The following is a 19,725-nucleotide window of genomic DNA, read 5'->3' on the forward strand; positions in this document are numbered from 1 at the left end:
TTCTGTTCCCTCTCTTTTTATTCTCTCCTTCAGGAATTGCTTGATATGGTTCCACAGACTACTGTTCATTATTTTCAGTCTCCCTACTCCTGTTTTTTAATTTGTATATTTTGAATTGTTCTGTCTTCATGTTCACTGATATTTTCTTTAATGAAATGAATCTGCTCTTCTGTCCATTACATAAAATTTTCATTTCAGATATGTATTTTTCAGTTCCATAAATTCCATTTAGTTCTTTAAAAAATACTTCCATTTCTCTCTTTGTTATTTTATCTTCCTTTTAAATCCTTAAACATTTATAATAACTTTTTATAGTCTTTGGCTGTTCAATTTATCATCTCTTTCATTTCTAGCGTATTATCTACTGATTAATTTTCCTACTGTTTTTGTTTCACATTTTCCTACTTCATATTATGGATTGTCACTTTTGAATGGATATTGAACATTGTGAATTTTACATTGTTTATTTTATTTTATTTTTTTTTTTGCTTTTTGTTGTCTTTAATTATGATTGAGTTTACATTTCTCGAGAATCAGCTGTTAATTTTGAGGCTTGGTTTAAAGCTATATATGGTGGGTCAGAATAGCCTTTTTTCGGGACACCTGAGTGGCTCATTCAGTTAAGCAACTGCCTTTGGATCAGGTCATGATCAAGTCCGGCACTGGGCTCCTTGCTCAGTGGGGAGCCTGTTTCTCCCTCTGCCTGCCCCTTCCCCTGCTTGTGTTCTTTCTCCCTCTGACAAAAAAATAAATAAATAAAAATCTTAAAAAAAAAAAAAAAAAGAAAAAAGCCTTTTTGTATTGAGCTAATTTACTTCTACTACCGATGTCTTACCTTTTGAAGATATGTACAAAGGCTTTGGATATTAAACAAGGTTTCTTCTTTTGTTTGAGGGATTTCAAATATCCTCCAGTCCTGAGTGAGCTGTGAAGATTTTCCAGCTTATAGCTGTTGAGCAGCTTTCTTTGCTAGTAGACATGAAGTTTAATCCTACACACATGCAGCTTAATTATGCAGCCAGTAACTCAGACAGATCCCCATGCAGGTTTCTGGATCTCTTTGTGTAATTTCCTTTTCTCTAGTATGTTACACTGCAAATTCCATCAGCCTCAGTCTCCCTGAACTTTTACTTCTATCTCCTCAAATTCAGTGAGACCATTGTGTTCTGCCAGTGTTCCTCTCGGTGCCAATACTCAGAAGGTGACTCTGGCTTGAAATCCAGGATTATCATAAGATTTATCTGATATGTTTTCCTTCTATTGGGGATCGTAGTCCTGTCCTTCCTGTTTTCTATTATCTGAAAAACTTGTGTCAAATGTTTTGTCTGGTTTTCTAGTTATTTACAACAGGATGGCAAGCGCAGTATCAGTTACTTATTCATGGCAGGAAATGAATGACTACAGTTTCATTTTTAGCAAAATATTAATTATGTCATCCAAAAGTCTACCATTAAAATAATTTGACTTCACACATTATTTAAAATATTTCTTACCACAAAGCATGTTTAAATAAAACCTTGCAATAGTAAAATCCTTTAACTAACTTTCTGATTCTGCTTTTAATTCAAATATTTATAGACTGAATATTACTATTTAATAGGAGGTAAATCATACTTAGTATTTATAGATATCAATATATTAGCCTAACGGTGAACTAAATTATATTGTTCTTGAAGAACTGCAGGTGTCAGGAAAAGTACCTAATTTCTCAAATTTATTACTACCCACACCCCCACCCCAAGTTGAGTGCTCTCCCTTATCTGTTTCTTTTGTTTTCATTCAGTGTTTCCTAGATGGGAACACTAAGTTTGCTTAATAATGTGGCACTACATTCATTGGCAACCCATTATAAAATTAAGACCCACATGGTACTTACAAGCATCTGAGATAAAGGCAAATAACCATGGCAATTATTGTCATCCAGCCCTACATGAGGCTCCATTCTAGGACCCTGAGATCATGACCTGAGCTGAAATCAAGAGTCCAGTGCTCAACTGACTGAGCCACCCATGTGCCCCTCAAATACTGATTTGTGTTATCTTTGTAATATTTGGAGTAGTTACACAGATATTAAGTACATCAGTGTCAACTTTGAGTTCCTCTAAGTGAACAATTTATTATATTTTCTGAAACCACTGTTATGTGGTTACACTATTATGGCATAAGTAAGGGACTTTCAGCAATAGCCATAATTACAGTTCTTACATTCCTCGGTATATATATCCAAATATTTTTAATAAAAATTGTCATGTGAGGATAAAATAACTAATTGCTGGTTTAGTAGTGGACTTAGTTTGAAAATAAGCATTGTGGAACTTTGTGGGAACTGGTATGAATACTGGCATCTACCTGTCATTTTTTGAGCAGAAAGGAGAAGGAAAGATCATTGTCAACCAGAGAATTCATCCTGAGTCATTTGTTCTCAAGGTCACGCTTCTTTACAATATCAATAATTTAATTAACATACTTTCATAGAAACTTTAGAATTTCCACTTTTCAAAAAGGTCAGAATATCCTTTATAGGGGCTCCTGGGTGGCTCAATGGGTTAAAGCCTCTGCCTTCGGCTCAGGTCATGATCCCAGGGTTCTGGGATTGAGCCCCGCGTTGGGCTCTCTGCTCAGCGGCGAGCCTGCTTCCCCCTCTCTCTCTACCTGCCTCTCTGCCTACTTGTGATCTCTCTGTCAAAAAAATAAATAAAATCTTTAAAAAAAAAATCCCTTTATACTGTATTTTAGAGTTATATTCAGTTTATAAACGGCATGAATATGTTATAGTCAGTAACTAAGCCAGTAAAAGAAACAATTCTCCTCTCTGTGACTATAACCTATACCCTGTCTTTAATGTTGTATGTACATCCCTCGGGGTAGACAAGATAATCCTCTGGGGTTCAGGTTCTAAATTTATTAGCGCTTCTATGATAAATTTTTTTATCTCCTTCTGTTTAAATGTATTTATATTTTATAATGTATATAACATTAGTACATAGTCCATGTATGTAACTTAGAAGTAAATATATCTGGATAGAGATATATGCTCAGAATTTTTTTTTACTAATGTTATGTGTTCGGAAAAAAAGTTTGAAATGATTTTTCTGTATTATTTAACAATGGTTCTCAACTGGGGGGAGTGTCTGAAAGCATTTTTGATGGTCATGACTAGGGTGGAGAAGGGTGTGTTTCTGATATCTTATGGATAGAGGCTAGGGATGCTGCTAAACGTCATTCAGGTCACTGGACAGTTCTCCCCAGAACACACCCTAACAAGCACAAAAAATGATTACATCTAAAATGAATTTGAAAAACCTTGGTACAGACTTTTATTTTTTAAAGATTTTATTTTATTTTATTTATTATTATTTTATTTTTAAAAGATTTTATTTATTTGTCAGAGAGAGAGAGAAAGGGAGAACAAGCAGAGGGTGCGGCAGGCAGGCAGAGGGAGAAGCAGGTTCCCTGCTAAGAAAAGACCCCCCCCCCCCCCCCCCCCCCCCGCGCCAATGCGGGATTCAATTCCAGGAATTTGTGATCACGACCTTAGCCAAAGGCAGAGCCTCAACTGAGCCACTCAGGTGTCCCTGTATTTCCTATTCTTTGATGGACAGATAGCAAAGAAGTAAGTCTAGCTTATGTTTCTTTTATTTTTCATCTGCCTATAGACTAGGTTGGCTTTTCTATGTGTGCATCTGTATTTTCTAATAACTAAAAATAGGTACCAAAATAATTGAAGGTACTTGTAAACATCTAGAATTTTGCAAAACCAAAATAATATTGTGAATAATTAGAGGGAAAAAGGTAGCAAAATATATAAAGCCCTAAATAGTAGTATATATAAAGCCCTAAATAGTAGTATCTTAAATATGTGTGTGATTTCATTCTTCTGAGATTACCTAAATATGTTCATTAAGTGCTACCTTATGTATTTGTACCCTACCAAACCTTTTGATATTTTATAAATTAAATCCTGAGTCATTGAAATCTAAAAAGAAAGGGGCTACTGATAAGATTAACGGAAGAAAAGCCATCATCAGCTAGAACGAACTGTTTTGCAAAGTAAAGAACAAAGACTTATATGATCTAATGATTTTGGTGAAAGATTTAACTTGAGTTTTTACTTCTGAGTTTATGTGTTTTTGGTATATGAACCTGTGCATATTGAACTTTGGGTTTCAACCCCTGGAGAGGGGGGAGACCCCATTTATAGCAGGAATAGGCATTCACTCTGAATTTTCCATTTAAGAGCATACGCTTTTAGATAGTAAAGACCTGTCCCCATTTGAGTTTATATCTGAATCAAACATGTCTTATTTCTATACATACTTCTATGCTTTAAAGAAAGATGATTCCAAGGATGTGCAAAGGCCTATTTCACAAAAGAGTGGCAAGGATTAATGGCTTCAAGTATTAGAAAAATTAAGTAGAAAAATATTCTACCACCACCTAGTTGCTTCTCCTTGTGATAACATGTGCCAAAGTATGTGAACCAGCTGTTCATCCTTCTAGTAAAATGTTCAAGGAGTTTGGTCAGCATAGCTGAACTGTTAGCTTGATCCTTTAATTAAAATGGATCATCTAATTGATATATAAAGTTCTTCCTGAAGTCAGGGGATAAGCCTCTCAGAGTTCCCTGGAGATCCAAAAAGAAGCTTAAAATAGGGAACAATATGAGAGTTATAGTCAGAATTAGATTCATTTTAGTAACTGCACTACTCAAACTATCTGTGTGTGTTTTTAGAGATTTTCAGTCTGTTGGGAACTAATGCTTTAGCAAAATACAATAAAAATAACTAGAGAGATGAAATAAAAAATTAGCTTTTTTTTATTAGATTCAACAGACATAAAATTGTTCTATTACATTTCTGTGAAGGTTTCTAAACACTTATTCTCTGTTTTTGTATTCATCTTGACTCAGCCTCATGGCACATAGTTTATGGACTACCAGAGGTCTGAGATCCAAGCTTTTAACAGTGCTGATTTCAATAGAAATTATTTGAAATAAGATTTCCCTTTCTACTGTTTACATCTCTGCCTTCATTTAGTGTAAATTCCTGCCTACTCGCAATTGAAATACTACCTTCTCTGCAAAATGTCCTTTGATTTCCTCAAGCTGACTTGGGTATTCCATCCCCTGTGCTTTCATTTCATCCACAGAGGCCTGCATCATATCAGTTATCATTTTAATTTATTTACTTCATTTAAAGAAATTGTAAAAACAGTTGTTAAGAGCTGGGGACTTATCACGGTTTGTGGCATATAGCAGACAACATGAAAACAGTCAGCTTAATGAATGAGATGAGAAATAAATGAATAAATTGCAGCAAAATGCCAAGGCTCTAATTATTAACACATACTGGATGAAGGAAAACTTCATTTTGTGGAAAGAAGAGGGACCAGTTTCTTAGTCTCAAAGGTTAGACTTATGTGAATTAAGTTCTTAAGAAAAGAACCCTTGATTGAAAGACATATGAATGCACACACATTTCTTAACTGTATAACACAGATTGGCAGAGAAAAAGTACATGGGTGCGAATAAAACAAAAACTCAAACCACTTAAACTAACTTGCCAGCAACAGTGGTTTAAATAATTTTTGGCAGAGGAGATAGATGTCAGGATGGGGAATGGGCTAAAAGCGAGTGCCCCAAGAGTTTTAAGGTAACTTTGTGCTATGGTTCTTTTTTTCTTCTCCTTGGCCAACTGTAAAAGTCTGGTATCCTCTCATACTCCTTCAATTTATTTCAGTGCAAATTTGATGCAGCCTGCTGAGTACTCTGCTAGGTACTTTGAGCTTGAACAAGAGGAGATGAAAGTCTTGTGAATAAGTCAGAAATACATTAAACTAAAATACAAAGGAAAATGCATTCGTGCAATAGAAGCATGAAGGAAGAAGAAATTTTAAAAACATATTAACTACTTTAAAAGCGTTTCATAGTTTGGTCTCTTCGGGTCAGTCTGGGATAAGTTTAGGACAGCTGTTAGCGATGACAGATCTATCATGAAGTGGATTTAAAATTTTCTTTAAATAGTAAAACCAGTACTGGGGTGCCTGGGTGGCTCAGTGGATTAAGCCACTGCCTTCGGCTCGGGTCATGATCTCAGGGTCCTGGGATTGAGCCCCGCATCGGGCTCTCTGCTCTGCAGAGAGCCTGCTTCCTCCTCTCTCTCTGCCTGCCTCTCTGCCTACTTGTGATCTCTCTCTCTCTGTCAAATAAATATCTTAAAAAAAAAATAAATAATAAAACCAGTACTTCAGAGATAGAGGAATAGATTCATAGATCATATTTTCCTAGCTTAAGCTTAAGTCAATAAATGGACAAGCTTCAAAACTAAAAATGAATCTAACGGGATGAAAGTGGGAAGGAATGTAGAGGCCTGGTCTTTAACCTTGAAAGTGTGACTAAATAAGCAAATGAATGTATAATTTTCAGTGCTTTCCTCTGAGGCTGCACAATTTCTTTTGCATTCCATCTCCTAGAGGGTGGTTCAGGAGAGGAAGAAGTACAGAAGTCTGAAGTCCTAGGATGCTGGCACTGCCCTTGGGGAAAGTTCAGATCTTGCATCACTTCTTGGGTATGCGTACATTTCCAGTTCCCACAGAGAAGCTGATCCTGGCAGAAGGCAAATAGACATGGTCAGACTGAGTCACAACTTGAGAATCAGGGAAATTATTTTTTAAAGGAATAAAGGCTCTTAGTAGGATCAGATTTCTGTAGCTAAACAGGAAGCAATGAAAAAAATATATTTAAATCTGGATCACTTTTGAGGGAATTGTCCCTACAATTCCAGATTATTCTGCCATGACATCAATCAGTGTAGATTCGTGTGGTAATTACCTTTATTGATTGTCCTTCACAAACATTGACTGATAATCTGCTGTTGCATTTTAATTCCACCTGCCAGCTCTGTAATGCCCTTTGAATATGGTTCATAGGATAAACACGGATCCTGTATTAGGCAAATGTTAAAGACCACAATAAATGCCACAAATCCTCTTTTCTATCTTTTTTTATGATTAAAAGTTTATTTGCTGGAAAGTCTTACAACAGTAAAATAAAGTACTTTTGTTTATAATTTGTATAAGTCCTTTTTATTGAGAAGAATGAAAATTAAATAATGGTACTATCCTGAAAAGCCGAGGACATGATTTTATTGCATTATGGTTCATAAAACTTAATACTATTTGAACCTTCTTTAACCTTTCTTAGTTTCTTTAAATTTTTTCTTTCTTTTCTCTCAGCAACTAACATAGGTACTTGATATACCACTTCTTTACTTAGACTGACGTGGCCTGAGATGGATCTACTTTTTGTTTCCTTGTAACTAACAACCTATGTTGCCTCATATATACATGTGACTTAAGATAATAGTTTCTGCATTAACTAAATTTGTATTTCTGGAACAAAAATTCTTAACAATTAGAACATTATTTCATGCCTCTTTCTTGTCCTCTTCCCATTTTGCATTATTCTTACTTTCCTCCTTTAATACTTCTCACTATCCCTATCCTTGAAGAAACAAATAACTGCTTGGTTCAAGGAAAACAACTCCTTGCATGACTGTTTTCTCGCCCTACTCTGCCCGCCTCTCCCCACAGTATATATTTTGATGTGATCTTTATGGTATCAGAGATAATGTTAAGTAGGTGCTATTAGTCTGAAGTTAGGTACTTTTATTCTAGATCTTTCTCAGATTTTATTAATTTGATAAATATTTATTGAGCGCACATCATTGCCAAGCAGTGGGGATCACTACAGATAATAAAAGCAGGCATGGAGATTACAGCCTTGTGGGTAAGACAGACATTGATTAATAATCTCACAAAGAAATGTCTAAATACAAACGAAGTTATAATAGATGCATGAGGCTGTGAAGGGCAGTAATAGGGAGATTTGACTTAGGGAGACGTCAGGACAGGCCTCCTCCAGGAGGCAGCACTTGAAGTGCAATCAGAAGCATGAGTAGGCAGTGGATGAGGGGAGGAAGATCCTCCCATAGACAGAGGGAGCAATGTGAGCAAGACTCCGGTGGTGGGAAGCAAAGTGGCTAGTATGAAGGACTAAAAGGATTTAGTTTGTCTTTAAGAGGGAAGCTAAAGTGGTGAGGTAGCTAGGGACCAGGGTATGTTAAGGAATTTGGGCTTGTTTTGTGCTGGTTTTTGTAAGAGTAGTGGGAAACCATTTGAAAGGTTTTAAACAGGATACCATAAATTTGTATTTTGAAAAGATTCTTCACACTATAGCAAGAATAATGGTTTACATAGGGCCATAGTAGAAATAGGTGGATGAATTTAGGAGGCTGTTGTAATCCAGGTAAGAAGTAATAGTGGGGCGCTTGGGTGGCTCAGTGCGTTAAAGCCTCTGCCTCTGGCTTGGGTCATGGTCCCAGGGTCTTGGGATCTAGCCCATTGGACTCTGCTCAGCAGGGACACTGCTTCCTCCTCTCTCTCTGCCTGCTTCTCTGCCTACTTGTGATCTCTGTCTGTCAAATAAATAAATAAAATCTTAAAAAAAAAGAATAGTAGTTTAATTTAGGGGAAATGGCAAGAAGTAGATAGATTAAATAATAGGTAGGAAGGAAACTCAACAAGACTCATGGACTGTATATTGAATGATAAGAGAGGGGGATGACTGAGGTTCAGGGCTTGAATAGCTGAATGGCTATGGTGCCCTTTATTAGGATAAGGAGCACTGGAATGAAACCAGATTTTAAAGAAAAGACCACGGGATTAGGTTTTATACATTTTGAATTTGAGCTCAGCACGAAATGTCAAATTGAATATATGAATATGTTGCTCAGTGGAGACAAGTTCTGAACTGGAGGTGTAAGTTGATAACGGTAACTGAGAATGATGATGCACATGGTGAGAATTTGGGGAGTGGGTGCTAAGGACCCAGCTTTGAAAAACTCCCAGGATTTCGACTTGATAGAGAAAATGTGATTAGAGAGGTTAGGGGAAACCAGTTTTTATTTTTTATTTTTTTAAAAAAAGACTTTAATGATGGCATTAGGAATCATCATTGTTTTCGTTATTTTAAAATGCTTCCTTATTTTAAAAGATCATTGATTCTAATGCTTGTCTGTTAAAAATAATCTTCATTTGGGCTTTCTAGACGTATCTTTGTCTCTTCAACAAGAAGCAGTTGTGTACGTGTCAGGTGTGTCTTTGGTTTCTGCTACTTAGAAGGGAGGTAGTTTTTTGCCACAGGAAGTGTTTCTTCGGGAAGCAGATGTGCTCCAGTGATAGGAGGTAGGAAAGGGATGTTTTGTTATTAATTAGTTAGCTTTGTATAAACAAAGACTTTATATTTTTGAAAGATGTGTTCTTCTAGTTAATAGAAATGGCTCCTGTTTTTAAAGTTTTTCATGAATGGGTCTAAGAAGGTATGTATTTTCTTGTTCTCGTAACAGAACTCCAGAACTCTTTGTTAATTGTAGCATATGTCATGTCTTCTATTCCCAAAGGGCACGGGGGATATTTAGAATAGAATTTCAGTGTAGAAAAGGTGTATCTTAAGATAGGAAGTGATGGCAGATTACTGTACACTGAGAAAGCTCAAGTTTTGCCTTTTCATTGCTGCTTGCTTCCCTTAGTTGAATGAAGTAAATCTGAAAGGACATTTTAATGAGAAATTGATAGCCTATTTTAAACTTTAAAAAAGAAAGAATTTTAGCATTTAGATAACACTACAATAACTGGACCTAATGTCACACTTAGGCTCTTTAAGTCTAAAATTTTCAACTGTGTTCTTGGGAAGGTTAATTTGGAAAAAGTGTTAATTTAGGGAAGTTATAGAATCCTGAACTGGGAATTGGGATACACATGGTTTTGTTTGTTTGTTGTTTGTTTTGCTGTTAACTAAGTAATTATGGACAAATCTCTTTGATCTGGCCTTGTCTGATTATGCAAAAGAGCTGGTTAAGTTGATCTCTGATGACTTCTCTAGTTCCTGTTCTCTAATTCAAATTCTCTGGGTTAATTTTAAGGCTTTTATTTTTGCTATTTGTAGATTTTCTGTATATGTATTAGTATAATATAAATAGTATATACATATAAATAAGTTTTCTGCTTTCAAAAGGAGAAAAATACACATGCTCATTGTAAAATTACATACATTACAGAAATTAATATAAAAATGAAAATCTCGATTTTATTGTTATTGTTTATTGTTATTGTTTATTGTTAAAAAAGAAAATGGCTAAAAAAAATAGCAACAAAGGAGACAAGAATATGAGAGGAAAAGACCGTCTTTCCAACAAGTGGTGCTGGGAAAACTGGACAACAACATGCAAAAGAATGAAATTGGACCACTTTCTTACATCAAACACAAAAATAAACTCAAAATGGATTAAAGACCAAAATGTGGTGGATGAAGCAATAACACTTCTAGAAGAAAAGCACAGGCACTAATCTTTTGGACGTCAGCCTTAACAACATCTTTCTAGAAATGTCTTCTCAGGCAAGGGAAACAAAAGCAAAAATAAACTATTGAGACTAGTCCAAAATAAAAAGCTTTTGCACAGCAAAGGAACCATTAACAAAATGACAAGGCAACCTACTGAATGGGAGAAGATATTTGCAAATCATATATATCCACTATGGGGTTAATATCCAAAATGTATAAAGAACTTATACAGCTCAACCTCAAACCCACAAATAATCTTTTTTTTTTAACCCACAAATAAGCCTCTTAAAAATGGGCATAGGACCTGAATAGACATTTTTCCAGAGAAGAAATGCACTGACCAAAGACACATTAAAAGATGCTCAACACCACCAGTCATCAGGGAAATGCAAATCAAAACCACAATGAGATACCACCTTACACCTGTCAGAATGGTTAAACTCAAAAACAGAAGAAATAATGAGTGTTGATGAGGATGTGGAGAAAAAGGAACCCTTGTGCACTGTTAGTGGGGAAGCCAATTGGGGGCAGCCAGTGTGGAAAACAGTATGGAAGTTCCTCAAAAGGTTAAAAACAGAAATACCATATGATCCATTAATTTACTACTGAGTATTTAGATAAAGAAGATACTAATTTGAAAAGATAGAAGCATTTTTATGTTTATTATAGCATTATTTACAATAGCCAAGATTTGGAAGCAACCCAAGGATCCATTCGTCTATCACGCCTATATGATATTATAGATATATATATAATATCCATAATATATATATAGATAAATCTATATATATTATAATATATAGTGGTATGTATATATAGATGTATAGTGGTTTTTATATATATGTGTATATATATATATATATAGTGTGTGTGTGTGTACACACACCACTTCTTTATCCATTTATCTGTCATGTCTATATGATATAGATATATCTATAATATATATTATAATAGTTATATATATATATATTTTTTTCTTTATCCATTCATCTATCAATGGATACTTGGGTTGCTTCCAAATCTTGGCTGTTGTAAATAATATAATTATATATATAAATATATATATATAAAAAAATATTGCTCAGTCATAAGAAAGAATGAGAAATTGTCATGTGCAATGACATGGATGGACCTAGAGGGTATTAAGCCAAGTTAAAAAAAGGTCAGAAAAAGATAAATACCTTACAATTGCACTTAAATGTGGAGTTTAAGAAATGAATGAACCAAAAAAAGAAACAAAACCAGACTCTCAAATACAGAGAACAGTTGTGGAGAGGGTGGGGGGGGGGTTCATAAATTAGATAAAGGAGATTAAGAGTATACTTACTGTGATGAGCACCAAGTAATGTATAGAATTGATGAGATATTACAGACCTGAAACTAATATAACACTGTGTGTTATTTATACTTCAGTAAAAAAAAAAAAACAAGAGCCACTTATCCTCTGGTGCTAATCTACTTCCCACTGGTAACATCTCCTGTAGATTTTTACCTCCTTTTTACAGTTGACCCTTGAACAATGCAGGGGTTAAGGGCACTGACCTCTGTGTAGTAAAAAATCTATGTATAATTTTTGAATTAATAATTTTTAATAATTTTTAAATAATTTTGACTTAATAATAATTTTAAACTTAACTACTAATAGCCTACTGTTGACCAGAAGCCTTGCTGATAACATATTTTGTGTATGTGTTACATACTGTATTCTTATAATAAAAAAAAAAGCTAGAGAGAAAATGTTATTAAAATCACAAGGAAGAGAAAATACACTTACAGTACTTTACTGTATTTATATATATAAAAAAAGAACCTACGTATAAGTGGACCTGTGTGATGGTTCAGTAGTCAGTTGTATATGGAAGGAGAGATGAGATACAGTCAGTTCTCTTATGCTTGTTTTCAAAACCAGAACTTGTACCATGTGCTGATATTATGGAACAATTTGAGCATTATGTGAATTTTGTGTTTATGCTATTTGTCTGAGAAACACTAGCCGAACACAGAAAACTGTATCCACTTAAACTCTATCACATAGGTAATACTCAGAAAGCATATATGTCAACCAGCTAGCAGCTACCCTGGTTCTCCGCTGTGTTAGGAACCATGTCCAATCACCCAGGGTACTGGGCTCTCTTTCGGATTTCAGATTACCTGCCTACCACTACATCCTGATAAAAGAGAAGCCTCAACCCTTCTGATGCCCACTTCCACAGGCAACTTAAAGTTTTTTCAAACCTGCCATTTTTATTTTAGCACATAGGTGTTCATTAATAATTTAATGTGTATAAAATGGTCTATAGTTTGTATTAGCTTCCTGTCCTTCTTATGTGTCATTGTTGCGGTTCCTGAGTGTGGCTTCCCAACTCCGTCTTCCCCATAAGCCCTGTAGTTTTATTGTGCAATTTTGTATAGTGTGGTGATTTTTCGGAATGCATGTCATGTGTTAGTAGAATTGACTATAATAATAGCATCTCAAGTTCAAGAGAATCTCAGAAGTGGCTTCTATCTTTAAGCCTTAGACTTGGTAAAAATCCTCTTGCTACATACAAACACCTTGTATAATTTTCCCTTCCTAATGTAAGCATTTCTTGATCAATAGGCAGTTCCAAGAGGATAGGGACAGCGTCTACCCTGTTCTTCTTCTTCTTCTTTTTTAAATTTAATTTTTTAAAATTTAAAGTCCGTTAGCTAGCATATAGTACATCATTAATTTCAGATGTAGTATTTAGGGTTGCCTGTGTGGCTCAGTCATTAAGTGTCTGCCTTCAGCTCAGGTCATGATCCCAGGATCCTGGGATCGAGTATGAGTCTCCCTGCTTTGCGGGAAGCCTCTTCTCCCTCTCCCACTTCCCTTGCTGTGTTCCTTTTCTCACTGTGTCTCTCTCTGTCAAAAACATAAATAAAAAATCTTAAAAGAAAAAAAAAAGATGTAATGTTCAGTGATTCATCAGTTGCCTGTAACACCCAGTGCTCTTTTTGTTCCTATGGTCCTAATAGAGAGCTTGATACGTGGTAGGTGCTCAATTACAATTTGAAATATTACTCTATGCAGATGTAAGTACTTGCATTTTATTTATAGAACTCACGTTTCTTTTGATATAGTAACCAGAATAGTTCCTAAAGTTGTACCATTATTGGGCGCCTGCGTGGCTCAGTGGGTTGAGTCTCTGCCTTCGGCTTGGGTCATGGTCTCGGGGTCCTAGGATCGAGTCCTGCATTAGGCTCTCTGCTTGGTGGGGAGCCTGCTGCCTGTCTCTCTGCCTACTTGTGATCTCTCTCTGTCAAATAAATAAATAAAAATCTTTAAAAAAATAAATATTACCTATTGTGAAAATTTTAAAGTAGTTGATTGAAACTTGAGGTTGAAATGTTCTTGTACTGACACTTTAATCCGCAGCCAGTTTTTACAATAGGATTTATAGTGAATGTGGTAATTCAATGGTAATACTGTCATTGTTTCTAATTTCATGAAACCATAAATCCTGTGAATATTTTCTTAAAAATTCACGAATTCATTTTATATATTTGGAAAAATTCAGAAAATGTAGAGTGGTAAGTTATTGTCTTAAATTCAGATAAAAGATAAAACTTGGAGAAATAACTAACAAATAATCTTAGGCTCTCCTAACGATGAGATGATTGAAGCACTTGACTTCAACTTCAGCAGCTGAGATGAATCTTCTACTTTAGCTATTCTTAGAGACTGTCACTTCCTTGTCTGTAGCTCTTTTGCTTTCTGATTTCTCTTGAATTTTTTCTTTTATTTAGTGTTTCCAGTTCCATCTTCCTTAATAAGGAAGTTTATGATAAGAAGATTTGTGGTACTTCCTCAAAAGAATTGAGTTGATGAGGTTAGAAACTATGATAATTAACATGTGGGTAGCTCAGTTGTTAAGTGTCTGCCTTGGGCTCAGGTCATGATCCCAGGGTTCTGGGATGGATCCACTCATCAGACTCGCTGCTCAGCGGGAAGCTGGCTTCTTTCCCATTACCCATGCTTATGTTCCCTCTCTTGATATCTCTCTCTCTGTCAAATAAACAAATAAAATCTTTAAAAAAAAAGGGAACTATAATACTTAATTTTACCTTACCTATTTAGTGTATAAAAGAATTTTTCATTTAACATTGAGTCTGAATTTCACAATGTTGATTACAGGGCTCAACTGTGCAACTTTTCTCAAAATTATGGTCTCTTTTTTTGAAACATTCTATTTTTTTATTTATGAGAGAGAGAGAGGAGTGGGGGAAGGGAGAGAGGGAGAAAGAGTACGCTGATCAGGGTGGGGAGGGTCAGAGGGAGAGGGAGAAGCAGACTCCCAGCTGAACAGAGACCCTGAAACTCTGTGTGGGGCTTGATTCCAGGACCCCAGGATCATGACCTGAGCTGAGGGCAGACACATAGCCAACTGAGTGACCCAGGCACCCGTCAAAATTATAGTCTTAATTTTCTATTGAGGTATTTTTAAAAAAATTTTTTATTTATTTCTTATTTTTTTATAAACATATAATGTATTTTTATCCCCAGGGGTACAGGTCTGTGAATCACCAGGTTTACACACTTCACAGCACTCTCCATAGCACATACCCTCCCCAATGTCTATAGCCCCCTCCCCCTCTCCCAAACCCCCCTCCCCCCAGCAACCCTCAGTTTGTTTTGTGAGATTAAGAGTCACTTATGGTTTGTCTCCCTCCCAATCCCATCTTGTTTCATTTATTCTTCTCCTATCCCCCTAACCCCCCATGTTGCATCTCCACGTCCTCATATCAGGGAGATCATATGATAGTTGTCTTTCTCCGACTGACTTATTTCACTAAGCATGATACGCTCTAGTTCCATCCATGTCGTCGCAAATGGCAAGATTTCATTTCTTTTGATGGCTGCATAGTATTCCATTGTGTGTATATACCACCTCTTCTTTATCCATTCATCTGTTGATGGACATCTAGGTTCTTTCCATAGTTTGGCTATTGTAGACATTGCTGCTATAAACATTCAGGTGCACGTGTCCCTTCGGATCACTACGTTTGTATCTTTAGGGTAAATACCCACTAGTGCAATTGCTGGGTCATAGGGTAGTTTTATTTTCAACATTTTGAGGAACCTCCATGCTGTTTTCCAGAGTGGTTGCACCAGCTTGCATTCCCACCAACAGTGTAGGAGGGTGCCCCTTTCTCTCCATCCTCGCCAGCATCTGTCATTTTCATTGAGGTATTTTAATAGGGGATGATCTTGATTAACCTCCTTCTCCCAAGAAACCTGTATAACTAGGTATTTCTTTATATTAGTCAAAAAATACTCTGAAATGATCTCTGTCTGTATTATAGACCCAAACAAAGTAAATACAGAATTAAGAATTTTACTTCTTAATATTTTATTTTGATGTAATTTCAAACCTATAGAAAATTTGCTAAAATGCAAGAAATTCCCATATACCCTTTACCTATATTCAATAATTGTGTACATTTTGCCCCATTTGCTTTATCTTATTTTACTACTTTCCTATGCATACTTTTTTCTTGAATGATTTGAGAATAAGTTAGAAACATCAAGCCCCTTTGTACCTAAATACTTCTGTATGAATTTCCTAAGAATAAGAACATTCTCTTTTGCAATCTTAAGAAAATTATCAAAATCAGGAAATTTAATGTTGATACGATTCTGTTATCTAATCCATAATCCATATTCTAGTTTTGTCAGTTGTCCTAATAATGTCCTTTATAGCTTGTTTTTCTCCCCCAGTTCAGGATCTAACCCAAAATCATGCATTGCTTTAATAACCTCTTTTTAGTCCCCTTTGAATTAACAGTTCCATATCTTTTTTTTTTTTTAAAGATTTTATTTATTTATTTGACAGAGAGAGATCACAAGTAGGCAGAGAGGCAGGCAGAGAGAGTGAGAGGGAAGCAGGTTCCCTGCTGAGCAGAGAGCCCGATGTGGGACTCGGTCCCAGGACCCTGAGATCATGACCTGAGCCGAAGGCAGTGGCTTAAACCACTGAGCCACCCAGGCGCCCAGTTCCATATCTTTTCTTTGATTTTCTTCATCTTGACATTTTTGAAGCAAGGACAGTTATTCTGCAGATCTTTAATTTGAGGTCATCTGATATTTCTTGTGATTAGATTAAATTTAGGTTGTGTATTTTTACAGAATAATATACGAATATGTATCCTTCACAGTTCAACATATCAGGAGGTACATAGTATTGGTTCTAGTATTAGTATATATGTGTGTATGTATGTATTCATTCATCCATCCATTTATTCTCTTCGATGTGTTTACTCCTTTCCTCAAGCTTAAAATACACAGAGAGTGGTTTCAGAATTGATACCTGTAACACTGGGTAACAAACCTACTAACTGCAAGTTCAGTATTGCTTATAGTTTTTAAGGTAAAATTTAATTATGGAAAAATGCATAAATATTTTAAAAAATAATTTATTTTGTCAGGGGAGACAGGACGTGTGTATCCACAAGTGGGAGGAAGGGCAGAGGTGGAGGGAGGGAGAGGATCTCAAGCACACTCCACACTGAGCATGGAGCCCAATGTGGGCTCGATCTCACAACCCTGAGATCATGAACTCAGCCGAAGGTAGAGGCTTTAAATGTTAGCCATGCTATTGGATGTCAGTGATATCTCATTATAGCTTTAATTTGTATTTCTCTAATTACTAATGAGATTGAGTACTTTTTCATATGCTTATTGACCATTCATATAGCTTTCTTTGTGAAGGTTTTGTCCAACTCTTTTTGACTATTTTTAAATATTAGGTTTCTTTTTTTACTAATTAGTTGAAGTTCTTTATATGTTGTGGTACAAATTGTGAGTATTGTGAATATTTTTTCTCATTTTATGAATTGCTTATTGATTTCTTAATGTATCTTGTACTGAGCAGAAGCTTTTGATTTTTGTGCATTTATATTTATTCCTGTTTTCCTATGATAGTTATTGCTTTTTTGTGTTCTAAGAAATCTTCGTCTACCCTCAGTTTGCTAATATATTCTCCTTTGGTTTATTTTTTAAGCTTTACAGTTTTATATGTCACATTTAGATTTATTTTCATCACAGATTAATTTTTGTGGATAGTGTGATGCACCATTAATAGAGATTAGAGCTTAATGTTTATTGCTTTTCTTTGTGCAAAGTCAGATTTCTGGGTTTTGTTTGTTTTGCTTTTTTTTTTTTTAAATGAGAAAGTTTTATGACTGTAAGACACTCTACTTTGATATGTTATGTTTTTGGGAAGACCACATACTTCAACATTTCTTTAATATAGACATATAAATTTTGAGCCTATATAAAGAAAAAAATGTATTATTGCCTTATGATAATGGAAAAAACTAGAACATTTTAATATATTTGAAAGAATAGATAAGGTACTAATTGTCCAATTTCTATAGTAATGAGACTTAGTTTGAGGACGGTTTTTCATTGTACGTGTTCTGCAATTACATGAATATGTTTTTAGTTTTCCAGGTTAAATTATTTTTTTCTGCAACTTGCAAAGTGATTTGATTACCATCTTATATCTCTTTTATTGGTGGCCTAGAGTCTGTCAGGCTTTCCATTTGAAACCCCTGTTTTCAGGAGTTTATGAGCAGACATTTGAAAAAAAAAAAAATTAACCAGCCAAAAACTTGGCATTCGTGATCTTGGTTCACTATAAGGTACTTGCTTTAACAAAATTTTGAATAGTCAGCTCTTTTTTTTTAAAAGTTGTAAGCAGCACAAAGAAAAGTAAAGGAATTTCTTTGTTTAAACAGATAGGGAATATATTTCCAGACAAGTTATTCCAGCTAGATTTAAAAAGCAAACTTTCCCCTTCTAGAAATCATCTAAATATGTATGTTCCTATGTTCCAGTTCCCACAAGATATTGCCTCAAGACTTTGCTTTTCCTTTGCTGTAGTTCATAGCAAATATCCTCTGTCCCTGGTCTCTTTTCTGTCCATTTATGCTTTTAGAATTCTCCCTAGTATATGTTATTTTTAAAATGGCTTTAAATTTTGGCATTTTTAAAATTTTGGCTCATTTTCCTCCTCCTTGCAGTGCCTACTTGAACAAAATAGTATATGACTTTACCTGTTGGTTGGAAAACAATATTAATTTTGACAGTAGTTGTGGTATAAATAGCAGTGATTTTCTTGAAGTTAAATTTCTAAAATTCAGACTTTAGAAACTATTCTGAAGAATTGTCACTTCAAGGGCAGACTTTTAGGCAAGTTTTCTTTCTTCCGTCAAGTGTGGATGTCAGCTTGAGTACTTTCACAATCTGTTTTTAACCCACTGTCATTTGCATGGTGAACACTTAACTGCTATTGGCCCATAGAGGTGTTTGTGGGTTTTTTGTCGCTTTTATTTCACTTCTTATTTTCTTTAAAATCATTTCCTGAAAACTTAATACAGAGATGAAACCTACAGCAGGAAGCGAGATGATCTTCTGGAAATCTTTACTTTTGCTGCACTCTGAAGATTATTTGCTTCAGGCAAGAAATTTTTGGGTGCTGCTGAAATTTCGGAGATCTGGGAAAATGGGGTAATAACATGACACCAGCTCTTAAGCAGCAACATCTGCTGTGGTTCAAAGCCACACAAAGAAAGCTGCTTAAGCAGTTGAATATTTTGGACTGCACGGACAAGTGTGGTTCGACTGCAAAGACTGCAGAGTAGAGGAAACTTAAGTTTTAGAGAAGTTGTTAAAAAATGGAGTCGTGGAAGATGAGCATCTTTAAGAGACAGACATCACCTTGTCCTCCAAGCTATCGAAGATCTTTGTCAGAACCTGCTGATGCAAATTCAGAGATAGGAGCAAACTTAAAGAGCTATCCTTGGCGTGGTCCAGTGAAAAGCAAGAGGAAGAAAAATGAACATGCTGCTTCCAGTCTAGGAAAGCCACTGGGTGCTTATCGGTGGCAAACACATCCCAGCTATAGGTGGAAAGAGGGCAAAAGGGAGAGGTTGGAGACTAATAAAAAAGACTTGGATGAACCTCTGCAAAAGGTCCTGCCAAAGATGGTTGGCAATAAGGCTTCTTCCTCTGCTAACGAGGTCCTTGGAACATCAACAGAGAAGCTGAACCTGGTCAACACCCGGTCACTTCGGGTTCCATTCACCAGATCTATTTCAGAGCCAGAACCCCGCTGCAATATCAGATTTGTTAGACCGTGGCCGACTTCAGGGAGGTCAGAGGAATCTGAGCAACAGGGATATTTCATCCGTGGCATTTTCTCTACTCTTTCCAATGGCTTCTCCAGGATGCTGAGTCTAAAAGGAGAATCAACCAATGAGCCAGTAAGAGAAGGTATATTGTGATGAATAAGGGGAGAAAG

The 19,725-nt window shown here is 35.7% G+C and overlaps 1 protein-coding gene across 6 annotated transcripts in view; it reads left to right on the forward strand.

The window, feature by feature from the left end:
• RASAL2 (RAS protein activator like 2) overlaps window positions 1-19,725 on the forward strand; it is a 354,763-nt gene that overhangs the window by 96,429 nt on the left and 238,609 nt on the right. For 3 of the 6 annotated variants that reach the window (XM_045982544.1, XM_045982545.1, XM_045982546.1), the window contains exon 1: window positions 18,826-19,697. The exons of the other annotated variants lie outside the window; for them this stretch is intronic. In XM_045982544.1, coding sequence (XP_045838500.1) covers window positions 19,100-19,697 — 598 coding nt within the window. In that variant the 5' untranslated portion in view covers window positions 18,826-19,099. Of the gene's footprint in view, window positions 1-18,825; window positions 19,698-19,725 lie in introns of those variants that run through there. 6 annotated transcript variants of the gene reach the window in all.

This window comes from Meles meles, chromosome 17 (assembly GCF_922984935.1).
Source record: "Meles meles chromosome 17, mMelMel3.1 paternal haplotype, whole genome shotgun sequence".
Lineage (NCBI taxonomy): Eukaryota > Metazoa > Chordata > Mammalia > Carnivora > Mustelidae > Meles > Meles meles.